The following is a 20,729-nucleotide window of genomic DNA, read 5'->3' as shown; positions in this document are numbered from 1 at the left end:
AAAAGCACTATTAAGGATTGTCTTGCGTTGTTGGGCTAGGTTTGCACTCACTCAAAGTATAAAAGCACTATTAAGGATTGTCTTGCGTTGTTGACTGAAACAACCTCAATATCCATTTCAAACATTTCTACCAGTGGACCAAGATTTTTAGTGACTTGGTTTTGAAATAACAGATTTGCTGACAAGGAACAAACTATATGACAGAGCCTCTTAGTGGGCACAAGAAAAGAAAACAAAGTTAAATATGCCACCAGACTTTATTGCTGATAACTTTAGATCACAGCCCTCGCAATCTCTACCAATTCTGGTAAAAATCTTCAACATACACGTTATTTACTTTGCGTTATAACTGTGTGTAGTGCATATAAATATACTGTTGATACATTAACAATCGAAAAATTGCAGCAAGTTAGATGTTAATACAGTTTGTTAAATTAAAAGTATAATTCTATCATAATTTGATAAAACAACATTTGGAAAAAAGGTATCAATTATGCATTTGCATTGATTTAACAGTAAAAATTTTGTGAAAAAATGGGGTGGCTAACAAGGATTTCATCAATAAGTAAAATACTTTCTGTATGTTGTCAAAAAATTGAATACATTGTTTATATTTGCTGAAATGTGTGTCTTCCATAGGTGACACTTAAGTTATCCCTGATGTCAGAAAAATGTCTGCCCTATGAGATGAACTGGGGAGCTGGAATGAAACACACCTGTCACCATGATAATTACATTTACAATACTCTTCAAATATAAACAAATTATAATGTGATCTATTGATTCTGATCCACTCTTTCATTTCCTGCCAAATATACATATTCTTAGCATAAAAAAGCCAACTCTCGTGTTCTTGTCTCTGATGTACCATAACTAGAAATTAAAAAACTAACATTTATACAACAACAAAATAACAACAAATATATCCTTAAAAAAACCTTTTACTTGGTCTTGTAAAAAACAAGTTTCCCTTCTCAAGGGAACTAAAATTGGCAAATAAAAGCATGTCTTTCTCCCTCTCTCTTTCTTTGAGTTCTTCCAAACAAAATAGCACTATTTACAAAACAACCACATACTTTAAACCAAAAAGCCAACATGCTTCCATTGATGGCTTATGGGGCAAGATATAAGCCAATTTCTATTGTCTTTGGTAGATTAATTAGTATTAACAGGTGCCCCTTAATCTTCCAATCAATTACTGGCCAAAGCACATTATTCTAAATTTTATACACATCTTGCTGCCTTGTTTAACCTTATATATTCCATCTTCGATATATTACATGAAAATAACCATTTTCTGACATAGAGCATTTCTCAATAAGTGACATCATTTTTTAAACCAAATATTTTGTTTCTTTGTGTCCAAAAAAACTTTTTAAAAATTTCCTTAATTACCCAGTTTTGATTTTTTTTTTTCACAGATAGAGTGAATTGGTCAAAATAATCACCTCTGACATTAAAAATCTGCTCTTACTTTTTCTCTAACTATTTTGTTGGTCTGTTGCTGTATGAGAAAACACAAGGAAATCAAACATGGGAACAAATAACAACGTAAATTAATGCACCATTTTGCACCATTGAAGTATGAATGGGTTACACGTAAAGATGATGAGATCGTTGCAAACGCTGGAAAAGGAACAAAGCAAACTAAATTTAAACATGTTCCAGAATGTAATTGAATTTTTTCATTATTTTATAATAATAAGAATGATTTAGTATATAAGATAGAATAGCTGTTTTTTATACTTTCTTACTGTTTTCTGAATAGCAAAAGATGTTCCAAATATATTTGTATGGTGCAATTTTACAAGGCCACATATTAACATTATAATATAATGAACTGAGATCACATCTGTACCACATTTTTTTCTTTCATCTAAAATAACCTTCTACACAGTATCTTCAGGTATATGACAATTAATCAATATACATAGTGGATACCAACATTCCATTACAGTTATAATTCCAGTTCAGTTACAAATATTTACATGTAATTCTAGTCCTGACAAGGGCAATAACTCTGGTTTTGAATTTCGTATAGGGTTAATAACTCTCTTTCTTATCTTAATTTTAAAGAAGTTAAATACAAGTCACTAATTTTACTTCAGAGACCCATTCTGATAGAACTAGATATACATGCATATGATGCATAACCTCCAAACTCAACAAAATATACATAATTATATATTGACAAATACATTATAATTTTGATGAATCTGAAGATTGTTTCCTAATTCACAAATATTGATATTGTAAATGTTCTACAGATATTGGTAAAATATTTTTCTAACATTTTTAAAATTCTATTTTTGATTTTTTTAAGCATTTTTTTTCTTCATGAATATCTTATATTTTTTCTTTATTAAAATGAACATATATGTATGATCTACACCACTCTGAATGAAAATTCAATGAAATAAATAAATGATTACATGGAAAATGAAAATGATTTAAACAAAATTAAACTAAAAAAATAGCAAGTTATGTATTTTTCTTTAAGACCATATGATAGTTGCTGATAATTTTCAAGCTGAATAACACTTTTATTCACATTTAACTAGTTAGAAAGTTTAAAAAAAAAAATTCCAACATAAATTGACTAGTTGACTGTTAAAATACCAAAAAATGTTAATCTTTAAGAAAAATAAATAACTGCTTCTAACAACAATTTGAAACAAAATAAACAAATTGCTATCTAAGTGATAAAGTGTACAATGTAATATGATTTGTTCTTTTCACAGCCTTTAACAATTAAAAAAATCTATGTACATTACTCTGTACATGTCTACTCAAAATAATAACAAAACGACAATTTAACAAGCTATATACAAACTTATCTTCAGCCTAGACACAGTTCTAAATTAACACTAAATAGGTATACATGTACAATGAATAGATCTTACATGTAGCAGAAAAATATGCATGCACTTGATAGTTATCTTGAACCAAGAATTTTGAAGAAAATGAAAGTGTTAGATTATATTTGAAGAAAAACTGTTAAATATAGAATAAATACAAAGGTTCCTCTCATTTGTTCACATATCTTTAATTCAGAAAATCCATACCTCTCTTAGCAAAAGAAAATTCTAATTACTTTTAGAAAACACTTCTTCATTTAAAGCAACATAACTGTCCTGTGTACATGTACATTAGAAATAAAAATGACCTCATGAACTTTCATAGAAAAGAAAATCATTCTGATAAAATGTGAGTGGGTAGATTTTATAACAAGAATATGTAAAGTACATGTGTTATGTTATAATGAAAGTAACTTCAATGTCTAATATGAAATGGCACTTCAACATATTCTTGTACACAAATATGAGACATACAGATTTCAAAAATTCCAGACTCAAACCTTTGACACTGTTAGATTTTGATTTCTGGTGGATCTCAAGGACTAAATCCATGAATTTGAGCAGTACTGCAGATAACCCTATTAAAATTTTTCACCGCAATTTAGCAATCCAGAAACGATGGTTCTTTTGCCAAATTACTACAAAGCCCTAAAAACAAATTATACTACAACAAAAGCTTCATCTTAGTTAAGATTATTACTCTGAGATTCTAGCAATTTCAGATGAGAACTTCTAAAAATTATAAATTTCAATCAAACACAATAAAGAAAAATTTCACTACAATAAATGGAAAAAGAGACTAAAAAGCTGATATGATCTTGAAATCACCGTTGATCTTTTTTAGCCCCTGAGATTAACATTTAATTGGCACTAACAGTAGTCATTTGTAGATATTTGTCGTAATCTTGGTGCAGCTCTGTGCCACATGACATCCTGACCTCATTTCCATCCTCGTTATACAGCCGCTTGATACCATCATAAATATCATCATCATCATCCAAAATGTCTGCTTTACGCTTGATCGACTTCTTCCTTGATACAGGTACCTTATCAACAACTATTTTCTTTGAAGTAGGGAGTTGCTGAATACTGGTCAAATATCTCCCGACCTCTTCTCGGCATTGGATGAACTGCTCATTATCAATCTATTAAAGGAACCATTATAGTCTTAATAAACAGTAGAATTTGAACTACTTCCTACCAACAAAATATTAGAAAAAAGTGCCTTACATGTCAAAATTGTTTTTCAAAAGCAGAACCAAATGTAAATTTAGTGCAATGTTGAAGGAAAAGATTACATCACAACTGTTCCACGTATCCAGTGCAAAAAAATAGAGTGACTCATTATATATGTATCTGATTTTTTAAAATTAGATATATGAATACTAACCCTGGCCAATTGTTGGACCATAACAACCATGGAGAGCCAGTTGGGTGTCAACTGTTCTAATTCTAAGCAGACGACAGTCATCGCTAAGGTGACAGGTCGAAAGGTGGTCAATCTATGGTTGCTATAGCAACTCAACAACCGTCTCATCATAAGCCCAAGATGGCGTGAGGGTGTCACGTCACAGAGCCCCTTAAGCAGTTGAGGGAAGTAATTCATCAACATTCCATGGATCTGCAAAATGAGTAGAACTTATCAATTCACCAATAAATGAGACTTCTGAATTATTTTTGGCAGATATAATAAAGTACTTTAAATAATGGCAATCGTTCTCAAGGCTTTGAAACATTTTTAATCTTGTTTATACAAATATTACTTCTTGGAAACTTAATTAGAAAATAAAATATTCTAGTTAATAAACCTATGGAAAGACTTTAAAAAAAAAAAAAACACAAGTACTGAATGAGTAGATTCCCAGTGTAAAAGGATACATCTCCCAAATAAAATATTTTATGAGGATAAGTTTTTCACAAATTTAATCATATCAGTACTTACAATGTGAAGGAAGTCAACAGCTGTAACAAATTTACAACTCCATGACAGCTTGTTTAGAATGGCAACTTCCATACGTAGGATTTCTGCCACAGAACAAGAACATTGACTTGTCTTCACAAGATCTACGGTGCTGGGAATTACCTACAATGAATAAATATATCAGTTAGTCAGTCTTCACAAGATCTTCAGTGCCAGGAGTTACCTGTAGTAAATATATCCATTAGCTAATTCCCCATAACTATTGAAGCAATACCAGTATATGATATAAATGCATTAACTGTTGTTTATCAAGAAGAAACAAGAAATCTGTGAGCGATGGCTTACTACTGATACCCCTGCTTTCAATCAAGATATAAGGAAAATGAAGAAAGTCCTCGGTAAACAGAGAATTGTTTTAAAATTTTTCCAAAAATGGATCCCACCATATGGCATACCTACAGGAAGAAAAAAATTTCAAGTCGTTTTGATGAGTAGTTGCTGAAAAAAGTGTGATGAAAATTCAACTTTCAAAAATATTAAGTAAAAAAATAAACAGTCTTCAGTAAACAGGAAGTTGTCGACTTTTTCTGAAAATGGATCCCACCATGTGACATGCCTACAGGAAGAATATGCTAAAATTCAAAGCTGCTGTGAAGAGCGGTTGCTGAGAACAACTGTGACAGGAAAAATTGTTACAGACACATGAACAAGTGTAAAACAGTTTACCCCTTCCCATTCTGGGCGGGGATATAAAAAAAGTTCATGTACAGTTTTTCAACAAGTGTTATTGTGAATTTCAGGGAATAGAGTTCGTATTCTCTAGTTTTAATGATTGTTAACTAATGATTTTCTTAGACTTAGGTAGATATTTTGACTGGACAATCAAGAAGGAGATTTCAACTTTCTATCATTCCATAGGTACATGTACTTGTATGTGTGTGTAATAGAAAGTTTAAATCACCTTCTCATTTTGTTCAGTTAACTATCTAAGACAGTTCATCAGGTAATGGTCATTCAATCAAGGGAAGGCCAACTCTATTCCTGGAAGTTAACTACCAGTATGTTACTCCTTGAAAATGTACATGTATACATCAGAAGTGAGTCCAAGCATACATCCTAAGTAACCAGATAAATAAAAAATGCTTTCAAAAATTCTTCCTCTTACAATTGTTAATGATGTTTTAATGACTTTTTAATTTTATGTTTCTAAAAAAAAATCAATCAAGATTTTTTTCAATAATTACAATTCACTTAAAGTTATTCCCTATGAATTAAGTCATGATTTTTCTCCCTAAAAATTTCTTTCATATTTATTCTGATATACTTACTTCATCTTCTTCCAGGGTTTTTGCTGCGATGTAAAGACAGCAAATGGCTACACAATGCAGATACTTGGGTTTAACCTGCAATTTAACATTGTGAATGTAATGCTTATTAACATGGTGAAAGGCAAACCTTTAGAATGGCCATAAATGTACCGGGTATGCTATCTGAATTGCCAGTATAGATTTAGTTTTTAATTATGTCAAATTATGTACAGTGTTTGAATTGTTTTTGGAGTATGTAATCAACAACAGTTTATTTAGATTTGTATGTCAGGTCATGTTACAGACAGAGTTTAAAGCAGCACCATATCGAGATGGCAAGCTTCCTGTGTGACAGACCGATAGGCCTTGCATATATTATATAAATTGTAAAATATAAAAGGACATAGCCACATACAGTAGATATCAACATCCTTGAATTGATACCCCAAAAAATAATGATCTGTGCACTGAAATTACAATACAAACATAATATGTACTACACATTTCTTGCTTTGTTGTACTGATAAAAGTCATTTACAGGCAATATTTAAAATGCAATTTATCTATTTATGAGAGCTTGTAATAACAGGATTAATCTCAGCTTAGGATCAGTCATTCAGTAGATGAACCAAAATGTCCTCCCTTTTTAAAGCATACTTTTTCAATGAACTTTTCAAATTACAGAAAATTTCAATTTGATTACATATAAACCTGTTACCACATTGCAATCTGTTAAGTGGGAGTGAAAGTTCAACAATTTGTTAACAAGTGTGTTTTGTTGGTACATGTATCTTTTTTTTCTGCTCTGTAATATCTATAATATGTACTAGAAATGTATGTACCAATAAACATTACTTAGACAGCAGGGATTCAAAGGGAGCTGACCAGATGTATTCCCTACTAAAATTGGGAAGTGGGGAAATTTGTGCATGAAATCCTGATTTTTCACAAATCTCATCCCAAATTTGTTCTTGCCCATAACTGAAATCAATACTAAACAGAATGATGGATAATCATACCAAGATTAACAACAGTTCCTACTAGAAAATATTATAAGGCACAGATCATTATTTCTTGAAAAGACGGTTGGGGGGCAGCTGTAATTTTATGTGTGAAAAGATTTTTTTTTCCAGTTGCAGCCAGAGTTAAACTTTTTATTTGAAAATCTATATTGTTGATAATGGATGAGTGAAGATTTTTTTTTACTAAAATATGGACTTAATGCCAACATCACTGATAAAATGGTTGGTGCCTAAACAGTAGTCTCACTAAAACTCACTTTAACAAGACATAGAAATCTATCGAGGAGGTATACACTCAGACCATAGGTTTCTGGTGTAAACTTGAATTTTCTGTATAAAAATAGCATCCATTTGGCGACCTCATCTCTCTGACTTCCGATCACCTCCTGTTTTAAGTATAAAAACAAAAAACGTCATTAACCAAACCACCTTCCTGTTTATAACAACAAACATGTTTTTAATCAATTAAACATCAATACATCACACTTAGCAGGATATTGAATATGTATTAGGTGTACATGTACATGTATTACACCATGAGAAGGAAACATGATACTGCTACATATAACAATTTATCTTGACAACTTAATACTGTAAAATATTCTCATAGCATACAGCATTACATTTCAATTTTTTGCTATACTCATTATGACAAAATAAAAAATAAAAAAAAATGAATATTACTTCATGAAAAATAAATTACAAAATGTACAATGTACAATTTCATTTGGTGGGATTGTTGTTTCTTTAACATATTCACCATATCTCTTCTCCAAATACCAGTTTTTTTTAACAGTTTAAGAAACAACTTTTAAGGACAATTTCAAACATTTTTATATAAATGAAGTATTATTTGATTACACGAAAAGTGTTGAAACTGAAACCCATGATTAATAATCATTTACACTGATCTAAAACCAATACTAGCAACCATAAATGTGCCGATTGTAATTCATAAGCGTAAATCATGTTGGTCATGTGAACATCTTTAAATGTCATGTCAATTCAAAAGTAATTTGGTTATTTACATTTAAATGTTAATGTTTCAACAATCCAAAATGAAGGTTGTTAACTTGCAATTTTAAATGCATTACAATGATTTTTTTCAAAGAATTTGATAGATTATGTTAATACGCAAGTAAACAATGGTAAATCGGCTTCCAATTTTGTAGTGTTTACGTCATGATTTGGTTAGGTTTAAGATACATGCCAAATGACACATGTATGTTATCAAAACCCAATGACACATTCCTAAGCAATATATAATGATTGTTTTACATTTCCCATTAAAGTCCAGAATTCAAAACATACATCTGACATCAAGTTATATCATACTAATTGAACATATCCTTGTATGAAATGGAACTATAAGTAAGTACCGTATTAATCAAATTTAATGATGTCGTCAAGGTTTATTTTCGTTGCCTACTATCAACATTATTTTTTGTGTAAATACAAATGATAGACAATTTAAACATAACTCAGTGATACTATGATGTCATGGACAAAGATTCCATTATTTATCTACCTGAGTTCTGTCTACTTTATTATTAAATTGTATGGTTAGTCCCTAAATGAAGTATGTTTAAAAATAGAATCACGCCCAAATCACAAATTTAAAGGTCGTAGTTTTGACAATGACCTAGTTCTGGTTGTTTAAATAAACATAGATCAAGCTAACAATGCAAAGCAAATTCCATAATAACATTGTATATTTTTACCTTAATGCAAGTCTTAACATCACCATGGATTATTGCCATTTGGAAAACTTCATTTCAATTAAATGTGATAATAAATAAAATTACTATCTATACAATGCAAATTCAGACAACTACAAAATTGTATTATTTAGGTCACATGTAAACTGGTCACGAGACCAAAGATCTTATTAAAATGTCATTGATCTTTTAAAATATTTCAAACTCAAGTAAAAGGTTATAATAAAGATCACTGTATTAATTAATAAACCCACTGGCATTTTAAAGTTTTTTAATCACAGTCAACTGCAGGAATGCATGTAAGCTTCTTTCAACCTGCATCTATTTCCTTGCAAGATAATGAGTAACAAACTTTAAATAAGTAGATTACTATTGGTTGCCAAGCTGGTCACTTTGACATACATGTTTCACACGCAGGTATTTGGCAACAACATAAACATTCATAATGCTTACAATACCTGCCTTTAAAATTACAACTGCAACAAATATCCTCATAGCTTCCATAAGTTTTTAGAATTTATTTGAGATTAAATCTTGAATATACATATCCAACATGTACATGTAGATAAAAACTAAAAGCATGTGATTCTAAATCTGAAGTATTACAAAGGGACAGACTTTAACTCATTATTAAATAAATACATTGTATATCCAAATGTGTAAACATATCAAACAAGAAGTTTCAGATTATCCTGTAAAAATTCTCATTGAATACTCCTTTACAAGTCCTGCAAACACATACAGTAACTCATCACTTATAATATTTTCTTGCATATAAAATGTCAAGCAGGTAAATTATAACTTATTTACATTCTCAGTTCACTGTTTCTGAACAACAAAGAACTCTTCCTTTAATATTAAATTTTGTAGTACATTTTATGTAAAATGTTACTTATTATTTCAGGTCTCTTTTGCCCTGACAAATGGATACTTGACCTAGCAACTTTTCAGACTCAAAAAATCTTAAATGAATTGATAGCTTAGAATGCCTCATTGGGATCCCTTACAAATGATTCCCTGCCAAGAAATTTTCATCGATATTTATCTACTGATGATCTTACCTGGTTGGTTACATCAACAGATTTATATGTCTTGGGTTTCCACTGGTTTTCCTCTTTTAGTAAAGCCTGCCCAAGCATCTGCATGAGATGCCTAGCATCTATACCTGCGTGTAGCCTCATCCTGAACCCCAACTGTGCACCAAGACAACTGAAATAACAACGAAACTAATCAGTTTTATCAAACAAATGAAAGTAGAAATACATATACATGTATCTAAAATTAGATTTTTTATGTGTGTAGAAAAAAATAATATTCATAATTCCTCTCCTCTCGCACTTTAGAGCTGAATGAAAACTGATCTACATGTACAATGTACACTGTACATACATTAGTAACAAATATTTGATAATTATTTACCTTTTGAAAATTGAAATTTATTTTTACTTCCTAATGCCACTTTCGTTTTTCTTTCATTGATCAATATACATGTTAGTGTATATTCCCCAAAACAGGAAATATTTTAATAACAAGGACGTTGGAAGAAAAACTTACATAATCCTTTAATGAACATTGTACTAAAAAAAAGCTTCTCTATACATTGGTACAGCTAAGTCTCATGGTTTCAAATATCAATATAAAGTCAAATATAGGTTAGTTAAATTAATTTGGAATAATATTTTTTTTAAATATAATTTTTGACACTTAAAGTTAAGTTCAATATATAAACCCTTACAACATAAAAAAGATTTTAACCAAAAAGTAAAAACAAGTTATTGTAATGTTCAGATATAATGACATTGACTGAAAATTCCAGAAATTTCTCTTATGCAAGAATTGATTGACATAAAATATGATTATAATTAAAGGCAAATGACTAAAAGTAAAGTTATAATAACAAACTGGAAACTTATATTTTACTCCTAAATTATACACATAGTAGAAAGCTCAATCAATTCGAATGAATTTTAAAATCTAAATAATAAAATTTTCTACTCTGTCATCAAATTCTGAGACTTGGGCTAAAAATAGGTCAAACATTTGCATCCGACTGAGAGTCTATAAAACTTATATAAACATCTACAACTGAAAATGGTTCATTAAAAGTAAGCAATCAAAACCATACCATAACAAACATCATCCGGGGAGATCAGTTTGTAGGACAGTTCAATATTTATCATAATAAAATGGCTGCCATGGTGAAACTTATTACAAAATAACGAAATAAACTGAAAATTATCATCATCTCACAACCTTACCTGTGCAATATCTAGGAACTGAGCCTGGACAAAGATGTTCCTTTGGCCCATGAAAAGAAAATCGTTCTCTAAATTTACTTTATACCTCCATGGTTTACTCTATAGCGAAAAGTCGGTACGATAAAAGGAAGAAATTTTGTGAACTAATGAGATGCGTAAATAGTGCGGCGATACACACAAAAATTCTTGTATACAAAATCCATGCGCATAAACATGCGGATTTATTTTCAAAAAGACTGTTGTGGCTGAAAATTTTATTGAATTGCATAGGAATGACTGAAATTGAATAGTTCGAAGTCAATTAGCAACGTATTTTATGGAAATATATGGTATTTAAGTAATTTATTTCTTGAGCGGACGTGGAATATACAGTAAGTGACCAGGCTCCATATCGACTGAACTGTCAAAACATAGCAGGTGCCCGTTCGGTAGGTCTTAAACCTTTTCTCGTTAATCGTGGGTTGTTCAAAATGTTTTCATAGTTTATCGATTATTGAAATTTATATTAGAATTTATTTAAAAGTAAATTTTGTCCATGCATTGTTTTTCATTCAAAATCCGTTGTTTATTTACAGCTTGTGTTTATTTTTAGATTGACATTTTTGATAAACCCACCAGCCAATGAAAACGAGAAATTTCAGTACTAGCCAATCAGACGTCCTTTTACAAAATCTGGCTCTCCGCCAATATTTAAAAATTGCAGATGTAGTTTGACAGCCGATCGTCTGCGGGATACAAGAAGATTGTTTTTTTTTTAATTTTACCCTGGAAGCGATAATTTTGACAATCATGCAGATGCAATAGAGAGCTGAAAGACGAATTCAAAGTTTGCTAACCTTCCGAATCATTTCGTCAGGGAATCAAGCCAGGTTTGAGAAAATGGTGAGCGAGGAAGGAATCCCTTGTTCAGCAGCAAACCACCAGCAGACAAATGATGCAAGTCGTTTATATGTAGGAGAGGTAATACATACTGTTTTTACAGCCATTAATACTATAGCCATAGGTGTTGTTTTACCAAATTGATTTTGCATCATTACCAATTGTACATCATTTTACAAATTATTGAACTGTTATATGCTACCTTCCAGGGGTATAGGAGAGTTCTTCGTGATGTCATCACTTACCTGTGATTCAGTTTTGGTTGGCAAAAAATCCATTGAGTGGCATGGGTCATCAAATTTAAATCATCACATTTTTTTTTTATTTTATTTAGATAGCTGAAAATTCTTTTGGTTCCTTACACTGCCAATGAAACTCTTTTTATCTATGGCATTATAAAATAATTTTATATGAAAAAAGCGGTCTACATATAAGTATTTCAAATTTATTTTTCAAGTAAAAAGAGGTATAAATTCCCATACAAAATGTGAATTATTTTATCTACATGTAACATTTTACAAAACCAAAATTGGATATAAAATGAAGTTATACAGTCTTGAAAATTGGGATTCCTATCATGAAATTGTCAGTTGCAATGAGAACATTTCCATGAGCACATAAACTTTCCTCACTTTTTGGAAAGTAGTTAATGAGTGAAACAGTTGCTTCTTTAAAAAAAAACAGTAAAATGCAGTGAAAGGTCAGATGTTGTACTAATGTGTATGTGTAACTTCAAAACCATTATCTAGCATGACAACATGAAACCCTGGTATACTTAGGGAAATGTTCTTGGAAAAAAAATATGTGACTGTAATGTTATGATCTGACTTTATTTGTATTCCACTTTATAGATTTCAAGCTGTATGACTAAAATGAAGGAAGACTTGGTGAAACTGATGAAATGTTCTTTCAGGAAAAATCTGGTAGGTACCCTTTTGAATATGACTAAATATGACAAGATTTTATGAAATTGTGACAGTAACAAGTACATATACATGGATGTATCTGGATATTTCCTTCCAACTTATGGAAAGTTCAAACTGTAACTGTAAAAGCTTGAATGGATTGATTTTTACAAATTCTTTGGGGGACACTTTCATGAGGTTGGATCTACCGTATATGCCTATTGACTAAGGCACCTATTTCTGTCAATGTGCTGGTTACTATCAAATAAGAATGAAAAATAAGTATTTTATATACATATTTGATATTGACTGGCCATAGATAGAAACAAGTGGGTAAGTGCCTGTGTAGGGGGAATATAAAAATGTATTGATTTATGCTAGTCCAATACAATTTCCACAAACATAATTAGGAAACATTATGCATATATAAGTAACTTGAATGAAAAAAAATTGATTAAATAATTTATACATGTACATGTAATTGTATACTAGTATAAAAATGATTTTCAGGAAGGGAAGTTGCAGAATCGTTCTCTGAATGACCAGAGGGATAATGCTGTATCATCTCTGCGATGCCTGAACAAGTTTTACAACTTCAGCTCCCAGACATTTGCAACATCTGTACAGTACTTAGACTATTTTCTGTCTAAAGTAAAGGTAATTGATATGGATTTATCAAATCTAAATATTTTTATAAGTGGTAATTTTCTTTAGAGTGATATTCATTTGCTACAATTACAAATTAGAACATGCAAAGAGAGCATGCTCAAATACGCACTGTGCTTTTAAAGTTGGATAAAAATTTTTGCTTGTTTTTATTTAGGTGCAGAACAAATACCTTTCATGTTTAGTTGCTGCTTGCCATTACATTGCTGCTAAAATCCACCAAGAACCTGAGGTAAACTACTTAATATTCCAATCCACATCTACACAGTGTTCTCCCCAGGCCCTTAAAGCGCTGCGCTTTACAGCGCTATCAAGATTGGTACTGTGTTATTAAAGTAAAATTTGAGGATTAAAAATCAATTACAGCAGGAAACTTGTGTGTGCCCTGAGGTCATTTACGGCATCCTACAAGATAATTAGCTCTTGAAGAAACATGCTATGGTCAGTTGATCACTGCTTGATCACACAGGTGTCTGAACCCAATAAAGCCAACAAGATTCTGTATCAGTCACCCCACCTGGCAACAAATTAATTTTAATGAAAGTGTCAGTCAGATACTAATATCTTATACTGAACCAATCAAAACTGACTATGGTAAAAATTTACTCAACCCTGGCCAAAAGCATGTGGTTATTTATAAATGCAAAGTTGAAGAATTGCACAATCATATCATGTTTTCAACATTAAGAAGCTGATTTACCTTATAAAAGAACATATTAAATTCCCAAACAATATTTATTCCATCAGATACTTCCAAAACATTTTGAAAAGAAAAAAGGAAATGGCTGTCTTTTGTTTACATTGCCATGTTGTGCATCAAGAGCACATGTTTTTTGGCAGGAAAATTAGTTAAGAAGTAGATCGTAAAATCCCCAAGTATAAAAATAGTACAACAGGTGTGGGGGAAGAAAAATTTCTTTGTAAATCATGATATGGGGTTCTTGCCATGAATAAACTACTTATTAACATAATATTTAAAAACAAAACAAAACTACTAGTGTGCCAACTTTAAATAACAAGAATAAGATTTTTGTTTTTTCCTGGTATAACTAGGACAACTCCACACTACTACCTGACAATTTTTTGGAAACATGAATATTAAGACCAGAGTAGTCTGATTAGATAATATTCTTAATCTATAGATATATTGAAAGTTACTAAGAGTTTAACAGAGACTGCTCTTAATTAAATGAATATCACATTCAAATGAGCCACTGAGACCCCAAAACAAATGAAATATTGTAATTTCCAATGGGTCTGCTGTCAGCAAAAATTCGAAGAACACTGGGTGTGTATGAATTAGAGGAAATATTAATGAAGAATTACTTATCATAATTTGATAGATTATCTTCAATTTTTCTGTTTATTTAAAAGGGAAAAATAAAAAATGGTATTAAAGTAATAATTACTGCAAAAGAAGAAAAAAGGTAAAATATTTACCTACAAATAATTCATGTAAACATAAACAGCAATGTACAAATGTACATTTTTAATACACTGATCAATCTTTATATAATACATTAAATACAAAGTGACACGTTTCAACACGAGACATATTAATATAGTGAGTGTGACACACGCTGAATACAGCGCTATCTGAAAATCCTGGGGAGAACCCTTCTACATACATGTACATGTATTTCAAATACATTTTTTTGGTCTTCGAAATTCAAATGAATTTATCTCTTACCCCACTCACAAATGAAAAATCTGAAGTGAGATCAGCTAAACCTGTTGTCCAGGATTCTTGTGACTAACTTAACACTCAACAGTCTTCCCTATAAACCATTAGTGTGATGCCTGAGACTAGTGAAATGTGTTTGGTCTGTAAAAAATTTCACTATCTATATGAAATCACCCACAATCCTGTGAATACTGCTACCCTGTAAATCAACTTCCTATTACAAATTTGTCTACACGTGATCTGACGTTCTCCTTGTTAGTTTTTTTTAAAGACTTAGTTTTGGATGAGACCATTGATGGATTGCATTTTTTGTAAAATAAATATGTCCCTTGATCTAAAACTGCAACTTTTTTGTTATTGTTTTTGATAGGATACCCCATCTGCTACTGAGTTGGCCCATATTCATAGACAGATGTGGAAATCTTCAGATTTGAAAAGGATGGAGCTTGTAGTGTTAGAAAAGCTTAATTGGAAGTTGTGGCCAGTAACATGTCCTGTTATTATAGAAGATATCTGTAACATGCTCACTATTCTGGAACCTACACTCCCAACAACTCTGCTGGCAGACATTCTGTGCAAATTTGAAGTTTGCATCAATTACAGTACCTGCCTCTTGTATAATGTAAGATATTTATATGTTATGTTACATAGTTACAATGAAATAGTTCCTCCAAAAAAATAATTCTAGGTCCAACTAAGAATCATGCCAAGTAAACAACTAGTGTTCCATGCTACATATCTTTTACACAAAATATTTTGACTGGAAACCCTTCAAAATGCAGAGAAATATATTTCAGTTGAATTCTACATGTGCTAAGAAAAATATGTGTGTGTTTGAACTAAATGAAACCTATAATGTAAACAATGTGATAAAGTAGGAAGTTATTGCTTAATTAAAATGTTCATTTTTCATACTTGTTGTCTTTAAGCAAGGCCTAGTTATTATTGTGTCGTAATATGTGTTTTTCTATACTTAAACAATCTTAGTTGTAATATATTTCAGATTTCTACACTTGCACTGTCTTTAGTTCAGCTACACATGAAGCAACAAAGTCTTTTATCGCCAGTCATATCCCAGTTTCTTCTGCACTTACACATTGTTTGTGATGTGAGTATTTGTTCATATATAGTAGAACTATAAACTATTCAAATTGGTACAAACTTCCATCACCAAAATAGCCTGTTAGCCTGAAATTTAAGAGAGGGCTCATGACAGTTTGCTAACAGAAAGTCGGAAACCCAATAGGCTAGTAAAAATACTTTTGCTCACCTTAGGGTATTGCATTTGCATACAATGTTTTGCAAATTTTAATTTCTGTGGAATTGTGAAGTAATTTTAAAAAAAAGCTTCGATATTCAAAATAATACAAATATAAAGCAAATATTATTGTGAACATAAACATATTTGAAGATTATTGTACAAAAAAAATCTTGAAAAAGGTTTTTATTTTTACGTTTCAGATTGCTGATTCAGAGTTTCATGAATGTTATGAAACTATTACAAAGATTCTACACAACTACACTGTAAATCCTCAGGTGCATCCAGTTTGTTTGCCAATACCAAAGCCACAACCAAGGATAAATCTTATAACCAGGCCTAGTGTATATGGAGATACCGACTTGCCAACTATCTATGAAAACCCTGTTACAACTCTTATTGTGTAAGTTGATAAGCACTCCACATTCTGTTTTTCTTCATCACCACGTTTCTCCAAGTACATTACTCCAAACTTTAAAAAAATGCTGAAGTATGTTCATAACTTCCAACATTGCTCTGATCAAAATCTAGGAAATTTATGTCAACAAAAAGTAAAGAATATATTCAGACTCGACTAGAGTAATTTTTCTTTTTCAAGTTTTATGGCCATGGTGCCTGATCATTTTAGAAGTTAATCTGGATTTTAAAATGATTAAATTGCAATTGATAGTGGTATGGAAGATGGATGCAAGGTATTTTTCTACTTTTTATAGTAAATATAATAACTTGTTCTTAAATCATTCTTATGTTTAGCTTCTAACCATGTTGTCTATATGGTATTAACTTAATATGGAGGTTTTGAATATGTAGACATTAAATTTCATCCTTGTTCATCATGTTTCTTTTCCTACTATATGCTGTCAACCTGTAGTACTAAATGTAATTTATTTTATATTGTAGATGTCAGAGTGACTCAGATGATTCTCCAGTAATAAAGAAGACATATGATAGTTGGAGTTACTGTGTCCTCCCTGGTAGATGTTCTATCACTGCCAAATAGGAATGCTATTTCTAATTGTTGAGATACTCTTTTGTTTTTTATTTATTTATAAATTGGTGTGTTTATTCTTTAGTCGTTCTTAATGTTTTCTTCAAGTATTATCTCTAACCTTGAATCTTTTAACACTATTCTTACTATATAATTATATTAATTTATTGATCTTACTACATTTTATGCACAATCACACACTTTTGATTTAAATGATCTTTCTTTTATCCAATTCTAATAATCTTTTATTTTATTTATTATCTTCTCACTTCGCTATATTGTCTTCAATATCAATACCTAAGTTTACTTCGGTAATGGACTTTTTATTGGTCTCATTTAAAGACAATGCACCATTTTTTGTGAATGTGTGAAGAAGGACAAGTAAAATGGGAATGTTTATGAATGTTTATTTAATGGTGAATATGACCCATAAATGTTTCTTTTGTAGTAAATGTCTAAATGCTGTATGAATGTTAAGATGTGTTAAACTGTGAAATAGCTTACGAATGGTTACTTGGATGTGCAAGTTATTTTTTTAATTTGTATTGATGATCGCATAAACTTCAATGACTTGTAGAAGAGTTTAATAAAAATCCATTCCTTCTTCGTATTCAATATGGGAAGTGATTTTTTCCATTAAAATGGTGTTATTTAGAAAAGTAGGTGATTACGCACTGACAAGAAAAATTCCTTATGCCTCATTACTTATTCTAATATAGTTAGTTGCTAAAATGAAAAAAAAACTATGGTTGTATTTAAATATGGAAAGATCTGAAATTTATTGGGAAGTTATTTTTCTCTTATTAATAAAAGTAATATAATTGTCAGCTGTTTCGATCGATTGTTAATTCGTTTAAAAATCTACATAAATTCTGCAGATTTTATCTATTTTCCTATTCAGAAAGTCTTTGTTTTAACTATTGGGTCGAATTTTTTTTTTTAGCTTTAACCAATAAAGAAAAATCTTTGAATTTGTTTTTAACGTTATTGTTGATCAAACTGTAGTTGGAGACCAGAGATTGTTTTATTCCATTGTTTATTGTTATGTTTATTTAATTGTTAAAATGGCATATTATAACTTACAATGTAAATAGTTATATACTGGACCATCGATACTATATTTAGTGCAATAATTATTTAATGTCCCTCCAATTTAAAGCTGTTGAGCCAGTGAGTGTGTCTTCCTACAAATATGTTATGTTTGTTGATAATGTACTTATATTTATTTTTAATGTATGATGTATATAATTGCCACAATATGAAAATTTAACTTAGAATACATGTTCTTGCATGTGAAACTAGATTTTTTTTTTTTAAATGCTGTTTGGATAGTTAAAAATGAATTTCAGGAACTACGCTTATCAAAATGTCTTTACTTAATTGCAGCTGCATATGAACTAAATTTTCAGGATGTATTCTAACGTTAAAGAAAGTGAGGTGTGTACATGATGTATTTAGTAGAAGTATGCATGTCAAAAAATTAATAATGACTTCAACATAGATGATTGTGTAAATGCAGTATTTTGAATTACATTACACTATTATGGTTTTTCGTTTGTTTGTTTGTTGGGGTTTAACGTCCGAGCAGCAATATTTCAGCTATATTCAGACAATGAACATGAAATGGATAAAATGAACATAAAATGAAAAAAAGAAAGGATGGGTAACAATGATAATAGGGTCGACAAATTTTGATTGCCACTGGAAAAAGGGGGAATGGGTAAGGTCGGGCAATTTAGCCTCCTGTGGCGGAGCGCAAAGGTTCCTACTCCTATCGAATACCACAGCAGGGTTCTTTAACGTGCGAGGAACGTGGCATTTTTCCCAACACGGTGCACCACTATGGTTTGCGGTCAGGTTTTCCGTATTATAGCCTGACAACCCCAGCATGTAACAAGCCAGGGGTACCCCATTCCACCACCTGGGGCACACATCCCAGTTGCTCTGTGGGCAGAGCGCCTAGCCCCCGGCTAGGTTTCTGAGCACTATTTAGTCGCCTTATACGACAAGCTTAGCGCTGCTGCATGCCTATTCTTTTAACACCCGGACCTGCACGGGGTTATGGTTTTTCGTGGCAATTACCAAGTATGTTATGAATGTTGTGGATAACACAAAAAAATTAGTAGTTTTTTAAATTTATATTTTTATAAATGCAAAATGGTGCAAAAAATAATAAAATATGAAAACTAAATTGCCTTCTGGTTATTTATTACATTTACATGGTTGTGTCAGTGATTTACTTTTTATCTCTATTTCTTGAATCATGTAATTTTCTCATTAAATTATCACCCTACATAGTAAGTCAAAAGTGCCTTCATAAAGTATTGTTGAATTGAAAAGGTGGAGTAATCTTTCTTGTGATGATCAAACAACTGTCATATATAGTTGTTATAGTGCAAGAAAGTTCAAGTTTGAGACTGCAAAGTTCAACTTATTGAAAGCTAAAAAGTATACAAAGTATGTACATTGTACAAATGATACATGTAGCATATACTGGTGAAAAATGACTACATTCAACAGGTGAAAATTCAAATTCAATACTGTCGTATTTGTTCACAATAGGAGGTGTCTCTCTTTAATATGTATATAAACACTGCAAAGTTTGAGTAATATTAGTTCAATACTTATTGTGTCATAGATTAAGGAAAGTATGTACAGTGAATTCCTACTTCTTGTATCAATTGCCTCTTTGCCAGTGATTACCATTTCAAGGAAATATACAGTGTATTACAATGTTTAACTGTAATTCAGTGAGATCAATTATTTCCCCATGTGTAATTAGATGGCTGTTAAGTGTATACTTAAAGATAAAATAAAGAAATGGTTGTGAAACACATTTCTTACAAAAACTTATAGATTGCCATCAATAATGTAGTGATGTATTATACCAATTTAGCTATATTTTATGGCATTTTGAAATATTTTTATGCAATTAAGAAAATTAAAAAATGTTTTGTCATTTTCATATGCAAATACATGTATATGGGAATTTTGTATGGATAAGGTAGGAAATGATTCTGTGTTTTGAGTTCCTATGTAATAGGAACGTGATTAAGTGGGTTCCACTGTGCCACAACAACCTATGTATAGTGACAAAAAATGGCTTAGTTCACCGTTGGAGTAAAAAGTTTTTTCATAATAGGAGGAAAGCTTCCTCATTTTTAATAGACACTGAATAATAATGGTTCGATATTTTTTTAGTTCTAAGTATGTACACTATAAGCCTGACAGATGGACAGAGTTGAACAACTACTAGACCTGCTTT

At 30.9% G+C, this 20,729-nt stretch overlaps 2 protein-coding genes across 3 annotated transcripts; one reads left to right on the top strand and one right to left on the bottom strand.

Moving 5' to 3' along the window:
• Positions 1-238: 238 nt before the first annotated feature.
• On the bottom strand, positions 239-11,229 carry LOC148604395 (cyclin-I-like). The gene is made up of 7 exons (XM_088551144.1): positions 11,085-11,229; positions 9,888-10,035; positions 7,366-7,494; positions 6,108-6,182; positions 4,801-4,941; positions 4,249-4,479; positions 239-4,003 (listed from the first exon to the last, which is right to left on the bottom strand). Exons 2-7 carry the CDS (start codon positions 10,005-10,007, stop codon positions 3,719-3,721), a joined length of 981 nt encoding a protein of 326 aa, XP_088407270.1. The 5' UTR covers positions 10,008-10,035; positions 11,085-11,229; the 3' UTR covers positions 239-3,718.
• LOC148604394 (cyclin-G2-like) lies at positions 8,397-19,655 on the top strand. 2 transcript variants are annotated; one of them, XM_088551143.1, is made up of 9 exons: positions 8,397-8,479; positions 11,677-12,044; positions 12,815-12,886; positions 13,379-13,525; positions 13,692-13,766; positions 15,589-15,840; positions 16,222-16,326; positions 16,680-16,879; positions 17,377-19,655. In XM_088551143.1, exons 2-9 carry the CDS (start codon positions 11,964-11,966, stop codon positions 17,474-17,476), a joined length of 1,032 nt encoding a protein of 343 aa, XP_088407269.1. In that variant the 5' UTR covers positions 8,397-8,479; positions 11,677-11,963; the 3' UTR covers positions 17,477-19,655. The 2 variants fall into 2 exon arrangements, with proteins under 2 accessions (XP_088407269.1, XP_088407268.1); XM_088551142.1 differs by lacking the exon at positions 8,397-8,479 and adding an exon at positions 11,381-11,512.
• The last annotated feature ends 1,074 nt before the right edge of the window (positions 19,656-20,729 follow it).

This window comes from Perna viridis, chromosome 10, assembly GCF_037379345.1.
Source record: "Perna viridis isolate PV_CMFRI_1.1 ecotype Kerala chromosome 10, ASM3737934v1, whole genome shotgun sequence".
NCBI lineage: Eukaryota > Metazoa > Mollusca > Bivalvia > Mytilida > Mytilidae > Perna > Perna viridis.
The sequence above is the reverse complement of the archived record's forward strand: the minus strand, read 5'-3'. Positions and strand labels throughout refer to the sequence as shown.